Raw genomic sequence first — 19274 nt, 5'->3', positions numbered from 1 at the left:
GACTGGACCCCCCCCCCCAAAAAAAAAGACTTGTTTATATCAGAATTAGAACTCAAAACTCAACTGAAAAAAAACTCAAGTTTACACACAGAACAGTTTCAAATAAAAATCACTGCTTAAAAATGTTTTGACCAGGGCTGGGACGGTGGCTCAGTGGTAGAGCACTTGCCTTGTATGCATGAGGCCCTGGGTTCGATTCCTCAGCACCACATAAGCAAAAAAAAAAAAGAAAAAAGCCGGAAGTGGCCCTGTGGCTCAAGTGGTAGAGCGCTAGCCTTGAGCTGAAGAGCTGAGGGACAGCACCCAGGCCCAGAGTTCAGGCCCCACAACTGGACCCCCCCAAAAAAAATGTTTTGACCATAGACCAAAAAGTGCAATTATGTATCATCTTTATTTTTCCAAGTTTTAGAACTCCTTTTTTTAAAAGATGTGTTATTATAAAGGTGCTACACAGAGGGTTACAGTACAGAGGGGTAAAGAGCACAGTTCTTTTTGGACAATGTCACTCCTTCCCTTGCTCTCTCCCAGCTTTTCCCTCCCATACCACCCACAGGTTGTATAGCTCATCTTCAACATAATGTCTAGTACTATTGCTCCATTTGTTAACCTTTGCTCCTCCATCCAGTTCTCAATTTCTTTTTTTTTCTCTATTGAGATTGTGATTACATACATTTATAGTACTGTGGCATAGTTATAATTAGCTAAAGTCACACACACATTTTAATCTTCACAATGATAACTTTAAAAAAAACTCACTTTACCCTTTTCTTTGTTATTTATCCTCAAGTCTCTGTAACACAATAGGCTGGCAAAACTTAATATTCCTATTTTCTTCAGTCTTATGGGAAGTCTACAGATGGCTTGTATATTTCTAGTTCTTATTGCTACTGTGACTAGATACTAATTTTGATAAGGGAACAAATATTTTCAATGAACTTACTTTCACAATATGCATATAATACTTTTTTGTGTGTGTGGTAACAGAGATTGAACGTAGGTCCTCCCATTCTAGTCAAGTGCTCCCATACTAGTCAAGTGCGCTATCATAAAACAGTAGCCTTACTTCTAGAAATTCTTACATTATATTCAATACCATTGTTTGAAATGGCATTTAAAAACTGTCTTTGTGTCATTGTTAGTAATCAAAATAAGGACAGAAATGTGAAATCCAACTATATCCCATCTATCAGCTTTTTTTTTAAATAAACCTAAAGATCTGAGAGTAAACAAAATAAAATCAAGGTTCTTGAAATTCATTTCATATTATGTACAATAAAAGGTTCACTAATAACCAACCTTCAATTCTTTAGTCTCTTGCTGTAATGCGGACAGTCTTCCTTCTACATCAGTAGTTTTAGCAGCTATTACATTCTCGCTTTCTCCTTGTACAGGAACTGATTTTGACTGAAAGTAGAAAAAGGTTTTAAAATTCTTTAAAGTTACAAATAATATGAACTTTCAAAGCAGTCATTTTAATCTTCTTGCTGTTTTGAAATTTCATTTCCAATTTAAAAAAAAAACATAACCTTTAAGTAACTATGTGCAACAAAGTGCTCTCTGAATGACAGATGAGCTGTGGCCACAGCAGAGCAGCATTCAATAATCTTGAGTATGGTGAGGTCTGGGCGGAGCCTCAAGGTCAACCCAGAAAAGTAATCAATAAGGCCACTCTAGTACTCTACCACCGCTTCTAAGAAGCAGGGATTATTTTTCAGTCTTTCCCTCATAAACTTCCTATAAGTCCACACTACCATGTCAGATAGATAAATAACTTGAGCCAAATATGCCATTAATTCATGAAACACAAGTATTTTCTTAAATGCTATAGGAGATACTCATAAATCAAAGTTTTACTGTTTTCCCCCACCTTTTCTCTACAAAATAACAGAAAGTGGGTGTAAATGCAACAAACAGCTAAAAATGTGGAAGTGGCTTTAAAAATGGGTGATAAGTAGAGATTTAAGGTACACGCTAGACAAAGCCTAAGTTATTTCAACAAGACTACTGGCAGAAATATAAACATTGAAAGCAATTCTGGTGAGGATACAAAAAGAAAAGAGTTGCAGAGAAAGTCTCCATGTTCTCAGAGACACACACAATCATGGAGAAAACAAGGACAGAACTATGAATGCAATGGTGCTTCTGGTGAGGTCTCAGAAGGAAATGAAAAGTATTATTGCAATTTAAGAATAGGCAATCCTGTTATAAGATGCAAAGAACTTAGTGAAACCATGTTCCATTGTTTGATAGAACTTCATTTTATTTATATTTCTGGCAGGGACTGGGTTTGATTTGTTGTCTTCAAGATCATAATTGCTACATAGATTAAATGTAAAATTCTGAATTGTTAAACTCAGATATTTAGCAAGGAATATTTTTTTTGGGGGGGGGGTGGGAGGTCTGGTCGTGGGGACTGAACTCTGGTCCTGAGCGCCGTCCCTCAGCTCTTCAGCTCAATGCTAGCGCTCTACCACTTGAGCCCCAGCGCCACTTCCGGCTTTTTTCTTTTTGCTTATGTGGTGCTGAAGAATCAAACCCAGGGCCTCAGGCATGCAAGGCAAGCGCTCCACCACTGAGCCACCTTCCCAGCCCCTAGCAGAGAATATTTTAAAGCAAAGTATGATGTACAGTCTTATTTCTCTTTAGTGTTTGGAGTAAAATGTAACAGGAGATAAACTGTCAAAAGAATGGTTAAACAAAAAGAAATCAGGGGGGCTGGGGATGTGGTTCAGTGGTAGAGTATTTGCCTAGCGCTGGGTTCAATTCCTCAGAACCACCAACACAGAAAAAGATGGAAGTGGCACTGTGGCTCAAATGGTAGAGTGCTAGCCATGAGCAAAAGAAACTCAAGGACAGTGCCCAGGCCCTGAGTTCAAGCCCCAGGACTGGCAAAAAAGAAAAAGAAATCAGAACTTAAAGATTTTGAAAATTCTCAGCCTAGTTATATTGTGTTCTGGACAAAAATATCAAGGATATAAACAACCATTTATAGTGATTTGATGTGTATGATTCATGGGTCCAGCACAGCAGAGGTCAGAATCAGAGATGAAGTTAGCCAGGAAGCATTTGCAGAGGATCTTATCTGATGGTTTAGACTTGTATGAGTTGGATGGGACACCAATAAGGTTCCTAATGATTTTATACCAGCAGAAAAGTTGTCAGCTTGGACCAAAGGGGATAAACATGGGCAGCAAAATATATCATTAGGGAGTCATGTATCAGTGTGTCTCATCTGTAATCCTAGCTACTGCGGAGGCTGAGATCTGAGGATCACAGTTGAAGCCAGTCCATGCAGGATAGTCTGTGAGACTCTCATCTCCAATTAACCACCAAAAGGTTAGAAGTGGAACTGTGGGTAAAGAGCTAACCTTGAGTGATAAAGCTCATAGACAGTGCCCAGGTCCCTGAGTTCAAAGCCCCAAGACCAGAACAAAAATAAATAAGTGAATAAATAAACCACTAAATAACTGAATAAACTGACCTTGGAGTCTAGGTACAAAATGGCTGTCACAACGACCAGAAAGTGTCTCACTAGGACTCTGGCAGTGAGCAATCAGAGAGAACTAACAGATAAGTCCATTTCTTTTCATTGCCACTGAGAAATAATATACCAATCTCATGTTTACTACCTTGCAGAAGAGAATTAACTTACAAATGCTTCTGTTTTCTGTAGTAGGTCATGCTTTTCTGTCTGTAGTCTTGTAATCTCTACAGACTTCGAATTCAACTGAGCCTTCAATGCTGCCACCTCCTAAGAGACAGAAAGAATTGAGTTGTAACATCAAATAGTTTCAATTTCATTAGGATGTCTATTAGCTGGGACCTGGTGGCTCATGCTTGTAATTCTAGATACTCAGGGAGGCTGAGATCTGAGGATTGTGCTTTGAAGGGAGCTTGGGCAGGAAAGTCCATGAAATTCATTTTTCCAATTAACCACCCCCAAATCGGGAGTGCAGTTGTGGATCAAAGTGGTGGAACTCTAAGCAAAAAAGCTCAGAGACAGTGCCCAGGTTGAGTTCAAACCCCATAACTGACCCCCTAAAAAAAACAAAAAATTGTCTATTTACATGATTAAATTTTAAAAAATTATATTCTTTCTTGACTGTACTCACTCTCTAAAACCGTAACTTTCAAGTTTTAAAATCTAATTCTAAGTAACTATTTTTGAACTCTGGGTTCAAGAATAAAAATGAAGGAGAAATACAGGTGGAACTGTTGCAACAATGAGAAGTACAGGTTGTCATGCCCAAAACGAGCTTTACAATGTCGGTGGGGGGGGGGAGGGGGGGGGAAGGAGAAGGATTGGGATTGGGGGGGAGGGGGGGGGCTGGGAAGGGGGGAGGCTGGGAAGGGATGTGAAGGGTAAACAAAGGAGGAGGCTGCAATTCTTGGTAAGAAATGTACGCATTATCCTGCCCATATAATTGTAACCCCTCTGTACAGTATGTTCACAAATAAAATAAAATTAAATTAAAAAAAATTAAGGAGAAAACAGTAGGGAAACACCATAGCCCCCTCCAACTAAATAGAGAATTTGGGTTCCAATACGCAGTTCCCCCAAGAGATCGACAACAGCAAAAAGGTGAACAACCAGAGAAATACAGGAACTGAAAAAAGAAAAGGAAAAATAACCCTCATAACTTGCACAAAGAAAAGTGCAAAAAGCCATTGCTGGCAGGGCGGTTCCACACCCCAAGCCTCAAAAGCGGCCTGGGGCCTCAGAACCCCAAGCTGACCATAGAACCCAAATGCAGAAAGCTCCCACAGAGCCGGCCCGACAGCGTAAACAGACAGAGACCCGAGGCAAGGTACCAGAAACCAGACCAGGGGATCCCACGGCCCAGCCCACAAGGGGCAAAGGGGCGGGGACAGCAGCGACTGGGAAACCAGTGAACTATGCAGCACATGGATCACAGCACTGCTGGACAGCCCTTAACCAGTTTCAGGATCAGTGAGTACCCCACCAGGGACCCCTCCCCGCCCCACACACACACAGTAACTGTGCACGAGCTCCAGCAGCCCCTCCTGCGTGCCCTGGCGGAGATGGAGCAGCTGGCTGAGCGGAGCTAGGAATTGTGCTTGAGCTCTAACTGCTGCAGGAGATCCCCCAGCACGCTGGGTACTGACAAGCACGGGTAACCCAACCAGCATCCTAAGCCACCTAGGCCACTGGACCCTGACCAGTACTGCAAAACATGCACAGGCTCCTGCCGCTGGAGGAGCACCACTCACGCTGGCAACTGCCAAGAGAGTACCCACAGTGGCCCTAAGTGAAGGCTCCTACCTGTTGAACACCAACAGGCAAAGCTTGGACCCCAGACCTCACAAATCCTGAATCCAAATGCGTAAATCACAAAGGAAGATTACAAGATTCATGAGCAATCAAGACAACAAACCAAACCCAAAAGCCAGCAGCAACCCAGGAAAGAACGCCAGTGAGAGCAAAGAAATGAAAACCAAAATATTAAAGAGATGATGGCAGAATTGGCCAAAGAAATAAAAATAGAGATACAACAGCAATTTCAAGAGTATAGAGAAGAAATATCCAAGAAATTCCAAGACCTAAAAAAAGAGATGCAGTCAAGAATAGACACGGTACATACCTTGTTAAAAAGATGAAATTAACACTTTGAGAACCAATATAGAAATCATAAATAGATCAATTTCTACAATACAAACCACAATGAAAGCCATAGGAAATAGAATATCTTGAGTTGAAGATAAAAAAGAGGAGCTGGAGAAGAAAGTATTAGAGATGGGGGAAAAAAACACTCAGAAATTACCAAAGAAAAGTCCAAGAACTGACAGACAATGCCAAGAAATCTAATTTTCCTATAATTGGGATCAGTGGAGAGAGGGATGTAACATTTATTCAATAAGATTATTATAGAAAATGTCCCCAATCTCAAAAGAGAAAACCTTACCCACATAACAGAAGCATACAGAACACCTAGAAGACAGAATCCTAAGAAAAACACTTCTAGATACACTGTAGTAAAGACACTAGACCTGAATTGCAAAGATCTGATTTTAAATATTGTAAAATTAGGAGCTATACTACAATAGAAAGAAAATTAGAATCACTGCAGATCTCTCCATACAAACCCTCAATGCAAGGAGAGCCTGGAAGAATACCATCCAAGCCCTGAAAACCAGTAACTGCCAACCCAGACTGGTATATCCAGTGAAACTAGCATTCACATTCAACAGAGAAACCAAACTCTTTAATAATAAAGAGAAATTATGGGGCTGGGAAGGTGGCTCAGTGGTAGAGTGCTTGCCTTGCATGCCTAAGGCCCTGGGTTCGATGCCTCAGCACCACATACGCAGAAAAAGCTGGAAGTGGTGCTGTGGCTCCAGTGGTAGAGCGCTAGCCTTGAGCTGAAGAGCTCAGGGACAGGCCTAGAGTTCAAGCCCCACAACCGACCAAAGGAAAAAAAAAAAAGAAAAAGAAAACACAATGAAAAGCAAAATACCACTACCATAGTTAAAACCCACTTTTAGACTTTCAAATGTCTAGCATCACCTGTCAATTACTGTCTATCAACTACAATCAAAGTAGTTTTACATTATGAAACTAATAGGACTGGTACTGAATTATAATTAAAACAAAACAGAATCCAAGTCAATCTGGAAAACTACCTGTTTTAATTCTGCAACTTGTTCAGAATCTCTAGCTGAGGCTGCTGCTGAAGACTGCTCATTCATACCAGATGTTCGAGATTTCTGAGAAGAGAAACAAATAGTGAAGTAAATTCGGTCTAAACCGCAAGAAAAAAGTTGAAACAGTACTGTACATATAAATTACATCTTATAGATGCTTCCCCCAAATTTTTTTATCAACATTCTAGTTTTTATATTTCAATATAGCATATATTACTACTGCTTTTCTATAGCAAATAAAATTGTAACAAGTAATTTATTACATCTGAAGTTAAGGAGAAAAAACATACAAACAAGCATATACTGAATACTTCTTTGAATTAAAATATTATTTCACTTAAATCTCTGAAATAGTCATTGCCATCAAGAATCAAAACATTCAGTTCCCCAAGGTATAACCCCTGCTTTCACTCTATTTGGTGTTGGTATAATTTGTGGAGGGGAAGGGAAAAACAAATTGTTTAAATAGGAATACAGGTGGACCCATTGCAACAATGAGATGTATAAGTCGTTATGTCGAAAACGAACTTTACAACTTTGGGCGGGGGCAGAGGGAGGATGGGATGGGAAGGGGAGGCTATAATGCTTGACAAGAAATGTACTCATTATCTTTTTTTTTTTTTTTGGGTCCAGTCGTGGGGACTGAACTCTGGGCCTGGGCGTTGTCCCTCAGCTCTTCAGCTCAAGGCTAGCGCTCTACCACTTGAGCCACAGGGCCACTTCTGGCTTTTTTCTTTTTGCTTATGTGGTGCTGAGGAATCAAACCCAGGGCCTCAGGCATGCAAGGCAAGCGCTCTACCACTGAGCCACCTTCCCAGCCCTGTACTCATTATCTTGCTCATGTAATTGTAACCCCTCTGTACAGTAATTTCACAATAAAAAAAATCCAATGACTATAACTCATGTACACATCCCTTAATGTCTACAACCCAGAATAAAAAATGTTTTTCCCCTTAAAAAAAATGTTCAGTTCCTAGCATTGAAAAAACAAAATGAAGAAACAAGTTTAAACAGACTTCCTAAGTTGCTTTAAATTCAATTATCTAAACTGGGTGCTAGTGGCTCATGTCTGTAATCCTACCTACTAGGGAGGCTGAGATCTGAGAGTCCCAGTTTGAAGCCTATCTAGGAATATCTATGAGACTCATCTCCAATTAACCACAAAAAGCTGGAAGAGGAACTGTGGCTTAAAGGGGTAGAGTACTAGCCTTGAGCGAAAAATGCTCAGGGACAACACTGGGGCCTGGAATTCAACTCCATTACTAGCACAAAAAGAAGAAGAAAGAAAAAGAAAGAAGAAGAAGGAGGAGGAGGAGGAGGAAGGAGGGAGGGGGAGGAGGAAGGAGGAGGAAGATGAAGGAGGGGGGAAGGAGGAGGAGGATGACGACGATGAGGACGATGATGGTCAGGGAGAGCAACCAGGCTTGAGTTCAAGCCCCAGGAATGGCCAAAAAAAAAAAAAAAAATCAATTATCAGCCTGGTACTGGTGGCTCCTGCCTTTAATCCTAGTAGGCTGAGATCTAAGGACTGAGGTTCCAAGTCCTCCTGGGCAGAAAAGTCCATGAGACTCTTATCTCTCTCTAACTGGCCACTAGAAAAACCAGAAGTGGAGCTGAGGCTCAAAGTGGTAGAGTGCTAGCCTTGAGCAAAAAGAGTGCCTAGGCCCTGAGTTCAAGGCCCACGACCAAAAAAAAAATCAATTGTCTAGGGAACAGTGAAGCTTAGTCTAACTCCAAAGCTCATGCCTTAAGGATTTTGTAGTTTATGGGAGCTAGCAATACAATCAAACAAGTTGATAAAAATCATTCTTGATCTTTTATTTAAATTTAACATCTACTTACCAGATTTTCAATCAAAGAGTCCTTCTCAGCCAACTGGCTTTGTAAAAGTTCCTGGTTACTTTTTAATTCTTCTATTTCTTCTCGCAACCTACTAATTTCTTCTGGCTGAATGCCATTCATCTGAGCTCCATCATTGTAAGAACCCTGATGATGATTGTCTTTTCCTATAGAAACAGGAACAAAATTGGAAAAGCCAGAATGGAATGTAAGTTTTTCTTTTTTTTTTGATCGGTCATGGGGCTTGAACTCTGGGCCTGGGCTCTGTCTCTGAGCTCTTCAGCACAAGGGGAGTGAGTGCTCTACTACTTGAGCCAAAGCGTCACTTCTGGTTTTCTGGTGAATAAAGAGTCTCACAGACTTTCCTGCCTGGACTGGCTTTGAACTGTGATCCTCAGATCTCAGCCTCCTGAGTAGATAGGATTACAGGTGTGAGCCACTGGTGCCTGGCATCATTTTGTTTTATCTAGATGGCTAGAATATTATATTACTATAGCTGTAAGACTCAAATATACAACTTTCTTAGCTAAATTAATTTGGGAGCATTTTTTATTTTCTATTTGCAAAACAGCATTTTGATACGAATGTTGAACTGATAATATTTTCAGGGCTTGTAGGAGGAAAACAAGCCTAATCATACTAAAGTGTACGGTTTGGTGACCTATGATGAAAAATTATAGCCATTTTAATTCCAATTCTGTTAATCACTGTGGGAAAAAGTAAAATTCTTTAAGAAACTCTAGCTAGCTATCTATATGAGCTGTACTGTCATAATAAAGGCAGAAAAAAAATTCCTGGACACTTTAGTTATCCTCTTACAAATAAAACAAACTTTGTACTTCTAAGTAAAGGAGTATAACGGGCTATGAGATGATATTATTTGCATGCATTTGAGTTCTATAAATGTATCTCAGTAAAACAGGGCTTAACTGGCATGTGCTAGGCTCTAAGCCTGATCCTTAGTACCACCACAAAAAAAAGGAAGAAAGAAATAAGAAAAAAGTTACAAACATTTGAGTTCTGACCATTTCTCAGAAAATCAATTAGAGTTTTTAAGTGTTCTCAGATGACACAAACACTATTAACTCCATTTTAGAGATGAGGAAATTGAAAGGCTAGATCATTTTTTTTCAACTAACTATTAAATCATCTGGGGAAACTAATAATTGATACTAGACCCTATAACAGATTAAATAAATCTTAAATTCCAATGGGTTCCACAGCATTGGTATTTTTTAAAATAAAATTTTAATGTTATTATTAAGATGCTGTACTGAGAGATTGCCATTTATTTATTTATTTAATCGTTCATGGGGCTTGAACTCTGGGCCTGAACACTGTCCCTCAGCTCTTCAGCTCAAGGCTAGCACTCAACCACTTGAGCCACTGTGCCACTTCTGGTTTTCTGAGTGGTTTACTGGCAATAAGAGTCTCATGGACTGGGCTGGCTTTGAACTGCAATCCTCAGATCTCAGTTTCCTGAGTAGCTAGGATTACAGGCATGAGCCACTGGCACCCGGCTGAGGTTGCCATTTTATAAGTTGGGTAATGAGTACATTTCTATTTTGGATGCTGTCAATCCTTCCTTTGCCCTCCCCCAGTTTCCCCTCTCATCTTTGCCTACAAGTTGCACAGTTCTTTTTCCACAGTGTCTGCTGTGAACTGCCACTGTTTGTTCTTCCTCCCTCCAATTCTGTGTTCCCCCTTGACCCCTCCAACAGAAAAAACCCACACCACACCACCACCATCACCCCCAACAACAAAAATATGCTTCATTTCCTACAACATGTTTCAATAAACAGTATTTTAAATGTTCAGAAGTATTATGCCTTTGGGTTCTTAAGAGTATACTCCTTTAGTACCCTATGAGTATCCTAAGAATATCCTCCTTTAGTTTCCCAATGTGTGAATGGCTAGCCTTGCATAATTTATCATGTCCCAGTATATTTCAGATCTAGCTTTGTATTGGTATATTTTTACAAAGTATATCACAAGAGTCTAATGTGTAGCCAAGCCAGGATTAACAAAAATGACTGGGTCACATGATCAATAAAGCAGCCAGGAGCTTAAACTTCATATTTTCAAGATTCAATCTTAATTATTATTTTGTGTGTGTATGCTGGTCCCAGGGCTTGAATTGAGGGCCTGGATATTACTCCTGAGTTGTTTTTTTTTTTTTTTTGCTTAAAGCTAGCACTCAGCCACTTTAGCCACACCTCACTTCTAGTTTTTTGGTGGTTAACCGAAGAGGAGTCTCATGGACTTTCCTGCCCAGGCTGACTTTGAACCATAAGCCTCAGAACTCAGCCTCCTGTGTAGCTAGGATTAAAGGCAGCTTAAAAAAAAAAAAAGTAGTTAAGCCTAGTTTAACTACTCTTAATTACCAAACCATTTTGCTTTAAACTGTTTTTGACATATGTTAGCCACAATGACTAAAGTGACAGGAAAAAAAAAAGAATGTTACCTGGACACTACAGTGCTGATGACTAGCTCTACTTACCTAGCTGTATTTTAAGAAGATTATACTGATCTTTATGCTGCTGAATTTGAGATACTTGCTGTGTGACTGCTGTCTGGAGCTGTTCATTTTGACATTTTAATGTAGAAACCTGCTGTTTTAAATCCTCTAGCTGTAGATCCTATAAAACAAAATGTATTTCAAGTGTTTTAACTTAATAGCATTAAGCAAATGAACAATTAAAAAATGTAGAAGAGGCTGGGAATGTGGCTTAGTGGTAGAGTGCTTGCCTAGCGTGCAGGAAGCCCTGGGTTAAGATTCTTCAGTACCACATAAACAGAAAAGCCAGAAGTAGCACTGTGGCTCAAATGACAGAGTGCTAGCCTTGAGCAAAAGAAGCTCAGGGACAATGCCCAGGCCCTGAGTTGAAGCTCCAGGACTCACAGGAAAAAAAAAAAAAGCAGAAGGTTTTTGTGGTCAACAGTTCAAAGTACCAACACTGTCAAAGTCATTTAATAATTAAACATTAATACATGAATATATGCCCCAAGGCAAAGTCAATTAGCATGCAACAGAAATCCAAGATTTCAAGTAGGGTCTCATTAACAAACACTATGGCACAACATGCAGTCTTGCTGCAATTATGGAGAAAATTCAAATGAAAAACTCCATGTTATGGTTCATCAAGCCATTTAAGAACTATATACCTATTAAAGAAAGTTAATTCAGATGTACATGTAAATCTACATTACTCATAGACCATTTAAAGGTGGGGAAAAAAAGAGCTTTCAACTCTTGCCATCCTAATTTTACTACAGCGGGAATTTGATAATTTCTTTATTTTCTTTTGATTTCCAGTGCCTGTTTTTAAATTTCTTATAATCAGTCCATACATATTTTAACTTACTATTTGTCCCATAATTTTACCACATTGTCACACAGTTTCTCAATCATAATTTTTTGTGTGTGCTGGTCCTGTGACTTAAACTCAGAGCCTGGATGCAGTCCCTGAGCTTTGCCCAACTATCTGAGCCACAGCTCCACATGTGGCTTTTGGTGGTTACTTGGAAGATGTAATATAAATTATATTAGACATTTAAGACAGGTTGCTTTCCATTTTTAAAATGATCAATAACATTACAATACTACCTTTACTCTTTATACTTTCCTGAATTTTGAAGAATTTCTTTAGGATAGATTCAAAGGCTATAAACATTTTATAGCTCTCTATGCTATGTTTAGTGCCAAACAGTACTGAGTGGTATATGTAAGTGGAATATAAAAAATATTTTAAAATGAGTCACTACAGTAATTGTGTCAAATCACTTTTTTTCTTCCAAATGTAGGTTATACATCACGTTCCAAGTAGTTTTCTTCTTTTTTTTGGTCGGTCTTGGGGCCTGAGAGCTGTCCCTCAGCTCTTCAGCTCAGGGCTAGGGCTCTGCCACTTGAGCAACAGCGCCACTTCTGGCTTTTTCTGCTTATGTGGTGCTGAGGAATCAAACCCAGGGCCTCATGTATGCAATGCAAGCACTCTACCACTGAGCCACCTTCCCAGCCCCTCTGAGTAGTTTTTATTATGCCAAAGTATTACTTTACCAACTGGAAATGCTGTATTTGTACCAACACGTAAGTGAAAAATCCTACTAATGCTAAAGTAGTGTGATGACTTAAATTTTGATCAGATAATTCTAGTTTTTGGTTTGCTTTGAACTGACAGGCTTAGATTGAATGTTAACTATTACCACTTCCTTAAAATTTCAATTTCAATGTTACTATAGGACAGAAAATGACAGGGAAGGGGATAAACCTGCCTCACTGGAGGTAGGAGGCCTTCAGTTCAGTAACTACTACTGAAAACAAAACATCTCAAAACCATGTTGAATGAGTCTGAAAAATATAGTTAACAAAAAGGGTAACCTACTCCCAAAGTAAACTTTTTTTTTTTTTTTTTGGCCAGTCCTGGGCTTGAACTCAGGGCCTGGGTACTGTCTCTGAGCTTCTTTTGCGCAAGGCCAGCACTCTACCACTTGAGCCACAGCGCCACTTCTGGCTTTTTCTGTTCATGTAGTACTGAGGAATTGAACCCAGGACTTCATGCACACTAGGCAAGTACTCTACCACTAAGCCACATTTCCAGCCCCCACAGTAAACTTGTGGGCTCTTTTCCACTAGCCTTGGCCCTTAAATTTCTTCTTCACATGGCTGGCAGAATGTTTATGTACATGTCAACAACACTACAGTTAAACTTAACGCTGTTTGCCATATTCTGCCTTTCTTCTTTCTCTATCTTTTTGTGTAGTTCATCCATGTGCATCCTTTTAGAGCTCTACTTCTATTTTCTGTAAGCCTTTGCTCCTACTTCACTAAATTAGGTATCTCTTACTGCTGTCATTACGGAAGACTAGGTTTATTACTAGACAATATAGTAATTTATTTACAAATCCCTCTGGGACTGATATGAGAATATGTCTGATTCATGGGATTTTTTGTTTGTTTGTCATTCTAGAGTTTGAACTCAGGGCCTGGGCACTGTCCCAGAGCTTCTTTTTACTCAAGGCTAGCACTCTACCACTAGAGCCACAGTGCCACTGCTGGCTTTTTCTGTTTATGTGGTACTGAGGAATCAAACCCAGAGTTTCATGCATGCTAAGCAAGCAAGCAACTCTACCACTAAGCCACATTCCCAGCCATGATTCACATTTTTAATATACAACATTGTGTGCTTAGTACACATTCAAGGGCTCAATTTGTTCAATATTCAGATGCTTTTGAAAATAATGAGTTTTACTTTCTGCAACTTCTTTCATTTGAAATGCAGGAAAATTCTTCTCTACAGTAGAAAGTACTAATCAAGGGCTGGGAAGGTGGCTCAGTGGTAGAGCACTTGCCTTGCAGGCGTGAGGCCCTGGGTTCGATTCCTCAGCACCACATAAGAAAAAAGCCGGAAGTGGCACTGTGGCTCAAGTGGTAGAGCACTAGCCTTGAGCTGAAGAGCTGAGGGACAGCGCCTAGGCCTAGAGTTCAGGCCCCATGACTGGAACCCCACCCCCCCCAAAAAAAGAAAGTACTAATCAATAATGAGAGGACAATTCACTAGTTAGTACTTACTTGCTCTCGAATCATATTTTTATAGTGAGTCACAATGTTGTCATGCTGTTCTAATGTTTTCTTTACCTCTTCTTCTTTTTTATCTTCTTCACTGGACTTATAAATAGCTTTAGTTATAACACCTATAAAAGAGAGCTTATTTAAAATTTGTTAAAGCTTTTGTTTGCTTTTGTGGTAGTATTAAATCTAGGGCCTCACACATGCTAAACATATGCTCTGCCACCAGTCCTGTTTTAAACATCATAAGTACTATTATGACTTTACCAATTAAAAAAAAAAAAACCTAACTCATGATATAACTGCAGTATCTTTCCATTATTACAGAAGCTGAAGTCTTTCAATGGGCTACAGATCAACTTTGGGATTTATCATATAGTCTGTATATATCTAGAAAATACATACACAACATAATCAACATTACCTTCTACTAAATATCAGTATAAACCTTACCTTCAAGTTCTTTTACCAGCTTTGTAAACTCATGATCAAATATCATGTATTCTGGACTGGGAAAGTTTGGCTGAGGTTTCTGTGATGCTCTGGAGTACAATTCATGTTTGCTAATAAATCCTAGTTTCTCTATGAAATTCTCTTTGCCAATCCTCTTCTCTATTAGTTGTTTTAGTTTCTCCCTTAAGAGATAAATATATTGAGATGCTTTTAAAAAAATGGGTCCAATTATACTTTAGGTGAAAAATATATCCTTATTTCCTTATTTCTCATTGCCATTAGAAGGTCTTTTTTTTTTTTTTTTTTTTTTGGGGGTCATGGGGCCTGAACTCTGGGCCTGGGTGCTGTCCCTCAGCTCTTCAGCTCAAGGCTAGCGCTCTACCACTTGAGCCACAGCGCCACTTCTGGCTTTTTCTGTTTATATGGTGCTGAGGAATCAAACCCAGGACCTCATGCATGCAGTGCAAACACTCTTAACACTGAGCTACCTTCCCAGCCCCTAGGAAGGTCATTTTATTCTTACTTACTTCACATAGTTCTCAAGTGAGTTATCATTGAAGTAAATTGAAATACCCAACAGAAGGGCACATAAGCCTTGGACCAACTGCTCTTCTTCTCCAAGATTTTCTGCAATCTGTCCTGTAAGCTGAAATCTTTGTTAAGGAGTTTAGTGATTTATAATAACTAGAATACTTCATTGTATAATTTGAATTGACCATATATTTCATGTAAGATTTCCTACAAGAAATTCTGTATGTATTTCAAGACACTATAAAACAGTGATATACATACACACAACTTACAAGTGTATCATTACAGCCATAATAGTTTCAAAAGTAGTAACACAAATAAAAGGGTAATGGACTCAAACATTTTGGGTGTAGGGCTACTTCTAATCAAGAAGAAGTTTAAAAGATGTAAGTTAGTTACTTACATGTATGATGCTAAGATATAAAGGATACAAATGGAACATTGGCTGAATTGTGAAGAAAATGTGTTACTGCAATGGGACAGTTGCTTAGCCAGGTACAAAGCAACATTAGTAATCCAACTCTTGTCTGTATTTTGCTTCCCTGAAATAGATAAATTAGCAGAAATCTCTTTCCATTCATTTTCTTTTTTCAAGCAAAGTTTCCCTAAAATCTGGTCCTATTTATATAAAAAAATATAAACATTATATAAAAGATCTGTAAGAAAGCTACATTGAAAACATTCAACAAGAGAACAAATTCTGTGTCTACCACAGCCCGTAAGTTCCAAAATAAACAGAGTGCATGTTCAAAAAGAAATCCACTCATTTATGTAACTGCAACCCCTCTGTACATCACCTTTACAATAAAAAATAAAAAGAATTGTTAAAAAGATTAAAAAAATAAATAAAAATAAACAGAGTGCAGAAATTTGGATTGATTCATGTGCCTACACAGAAACTGGTTATTTTGTTTTTTATTTTTGTCAGTCATGGAGCCTGAACTGGGCCTGAGTGCTGTCCCTCAGCTCTTCAGCTCAAGGCTAGTGCTCTACCACTTGAGCCACAGCACCACTTCTGGCTTTTTCTGCTTATGTGGTGCTGAGGAATCGAACTCAGGGCCTCATGCATGTGAGGCAAGTACTCTACCACTGAGCCACCTTCCCAGCCCCAAACTGGGTATTTTAAATACTATGTGCAGAAAAGGACAACAAAGGAGTGTGTAACAATGTTTGACGAGAAATGTATTCATTACCTTACTCATGTAACTATAACCCCTCTGTACAGCATCTTTACAATAAAAAGAAAAAAGAGAAAAAATATTTTGATGTGAAGACATGCTACTAAAACTAAATTTTCCAGACAAATTAATGGTATTTCAATCAGTTTCCTTTTTTTTGTTTTGTTTTTGGTTGGTTGTGGGCCTGAACTCTGGGCCTGGACGCTGTCCCTCAGCTCTTCAGCTCAAGGCTAGCGCTCTACCACTTGAGCCACAGTGCCACTTCCAGCTTTTTCTGCTTATGTGGTGCTGAGGAATCGAACCCAGGGTCTCATGCATGCAAGGCAAGCACTCTACCACTGAGCCACCTTCCCAGCCCCTTCAATCAGTTTCATAAACAAGTTCCTTCTTTTTGGCTAGTCTGGGTCTCAAACTTGGTCTTGAACTTTGCTCAAGGCTACTACTCTGCCACTTGAACTATAGCATCATTTCTGACTTTTTTGAGTAGTTTATTGGAGATAAGAGTCTCACAGACTTTCTTACACGGGCTGGCTTCAAACTGCGATCCTCAGATCTTAGCCTCCAATCCTAAAACCTCTAGCTAAGATTACAGGTGTGAAAAATAAGCTCTCGATAAAGGAAAAATTTCTACCTTCTTAAATCAGGAAAAATACAAAATAATCTTCTGGGGGAGGTTAGAATGAAATCATAAGAAAATTGAAGGGAGGGGGAACCTGGGAATGTGGCTTTGTGGTAGAGTGCTTGCCTAGCATGCATGAAGCCCTGGGTTCTACTCCTCAGTACCACATAAACAGAAAAAGCAGAAGTGGCACTGTGGCTCAAGTGGTAGAGCACTAGACTGGAGCAAAACAAGCTCTGGGACAGTGCTCAGGCCCCGAGTTCAAGCCCCAGGATTTGCCAAAAGGAAAAAATAGAAAATTGAGGGAGGGGTGAGGAGAGTTGAGGGAATATGATGAAATATTTGCTGAATGTTAACTCATTTGTACAACTACTTAATGATAATAAAAATCTACTTTTAAAATCTGAGCCATTTATAGTTACATTCTATGAGAACGTATTTCCAAATAAGAAAATAATAACAATGACAATGACAAGTGACATGTCACATGAGAAATCACAACATAATTAAGGGTTGAAAAAGTTTATTTAAATTATTTAAGTGCCCTGAATCACTAAGTACTATACTGTTGCCAAATACAGTTAAGTACTATTGAAAATTAGCATGTCCAGAAAATTAAAGGTTTCTAAATTTGAATACAATATGTTTATGTCTTCTATGTGCATTATTCCTAGTTTATGACATTGCAATTTCCCATATTTACATTACTATATAACCAGTATTTTTAGAAGGAAAACATCTGAAATAATGAAAACCATCATAGTAATAGATCACTAAATATTCAAAGATAGTAGCAAAGAATAAATTTAAAATAATCACTATGTTCTGAAAAATTCCTCCTGCCCAAACTATTCTAGTATCGTGTAAACTTTGATGTGAGTAGCTTGGTCTTCCTATAATCTATTCTCAGGTAGAATTGACACTGAATTGAATGAGTTCAAATTAGGCTTCTTCAAATACTTGCCAAGTAAACATCAATGTGTATTTGGTTTCCATATGATACATTATTTTTCTGTTTTCTTTGCCTATATGTCATTACTGTGCCTACAATATATCTTTATGTTACTACATAAATTGGAAAGTTGAAAATTACAGTCATTCTCCATTAACCATGTGCTATTGAAAACTTATAACTATTCCCGTAACAAACTTAAATGTTATGGTTATGTATAAATTTATTCTTAGAATAACCATTTTCGGGTACCAAATATATCCACATCACATAAAAAACTTTTGTGTATACTATAATGATCCAAATTTAAAAGCTGAGGATAAATAATGTTATAATTAGATGAATATCTAGAAATATGTTAGTGGATCTATGGTTTGTTGCGAAAAATGGAACAAAGGACTAAATTTAAAAAAACACACAGAAGTTATTAGATGAACATAGGAGTAAATTCCTTAGTCTTAAGTGCCTTGGTAAGTGTGACTTAAAATACAGAAACCATAAAAGTAAAAACTGAGTGGAAAACAAATCCCCAACAAAACACCAAGTCAAAATAAAAATGACATTGTAGGAAAAATACCTATAATTGATTTCAAAAAACAAAAGTTGGCTGAGCACCGTGGCTCACATCTATGATCCTAGCAACTCTAGAGACTAAGATATGAGGATCATGCTTCAAAACCAGTTGGGCAGGAAAGTTCATAGATTCTTATCTCCAATTAACCACCAGAAAACCAGAAGTGGCACTGTGGCTCAGGTGGTAGAGTGCTCACCTTGAGCTGAAGAGCTGAGGGACAGCACCCAGGCCCAGAGGTGAAGCTCCATGACCGACCAAAAAAAAGTTGAACTTCTTATGTAAAATGGGCAATGTGTGTATATGATCTATTGAGATTTAGAAAAATAAAGAGACTAAAATTGTAATTTCAGCATATTCTGAAGGCCTAGTTACTAGAATCAGATTTTACAGGATGAAAGAAAACTTCAAACTAAATATTTCAAATTGACCCATCTAATCTTTAGCATAAGCTATTATGTTTATTTAATTTTCCAAACAAAAATACCTCTATATATTTATTTCAAGTGTAGTTTTTTTTCTACTGTTTATAAAAAGGCTGACAAAACTTGCAGTGTTCAAGAATTAAAATGAGGTTCTAGAACATTATGATCAAATTCTTAGTGATGGTTTCTGGAGCTATAGCACCATAACTTAATAAGGAAAAGAAAAATCTTTCATTATATGGGCTGGGAAGGTGCCTCAGTGGTAGAGTGCTTGCTTTGCATGCCTTGAGGCCCTGGGTTCAATTCCTCAGTACCACATAAGCAAAAAAAAAGCCAGAAGTGTCACTGTGGCTCAAATGGTAGAGCGCTAGCCTTGAGCTGAAGAGCTGAAGGACAGAGCCCAGACCCAGAGTTCAGGCCCCATGACCGACCCCCCCCCCAAAAAATATATATATATATATCTTTGATTGTAAAAAT

General features: G+C 38.6%; 1 protein-coding gene across 2 annotated transcripts in view; it reads right to left on the bottom strand.

Annotated features, from left to right (window-relative positions):
- Positions 1 to 19274, bottom strand: part of Uso1 (USO1 vesicle transport factor) — an 87712-nt gene that overhangs the window by 7554 nt on the left and 60884 nt on the right. For both annotated transcript variants that reach the window (XM_013020213.1, XM_013020212.1), the window contains 9 exons: positions 15484 to 15594; positions 15049 to 15167; positions 14522 to 14703; positions 14072 to 14193; positions 11003 to 11141; positions 8506 to 8669; positions 6643 to 6726; positions 3653 to 3751; positions 1297 to 1404 (listed from right to left, as the gene is read on the bottom strand). In XM_013020213.1, the coding sequence (XP_012875667.1) occupies positions 1297 to 1404; positions 3653 to 3751; positions 6643 to 6726; positions 8506 to 8669; positions 11003 to 11141; positions 14072 to 14193; positions 14522 to 14703; positions 15049 to 15167; positions 15484 to 15594 (1128 nt within the window). The remainder of the gene's footprint in view (positions 1 to 1296; positions 1405 to 3652; positions 3752 to 6642; positions 6727 to 8505; positions 8670 to 11002; positions 11142 to 14071; positions 14194 to 14521; positions 14704 to 15048; positions 15168 to 15483; positions 15595 to 19274) is intronic.

Source organism: Dipodomys ordii, unplaced genomic scaffold (assembly GCF_000151885.1).
Source record: "Dipodomys ordii isolate 6190 unplaced genomic scaffold, Dord_2.0 Scaffold49, whole genome shotgun sequence".
Classification (NCBI taxonomy): domain Eukaryota; kingdom Metazoa; phylum Chordata; class Mammalia; order Rodentia; family Heteromyidae; genus Dipodomys; species Dipodomys ordii.
The sequence above is the reverse complement of the archived record's forward strand: the minus strand, read 5'-3'. Positions and strand labels throughout refer to the sequence as shown.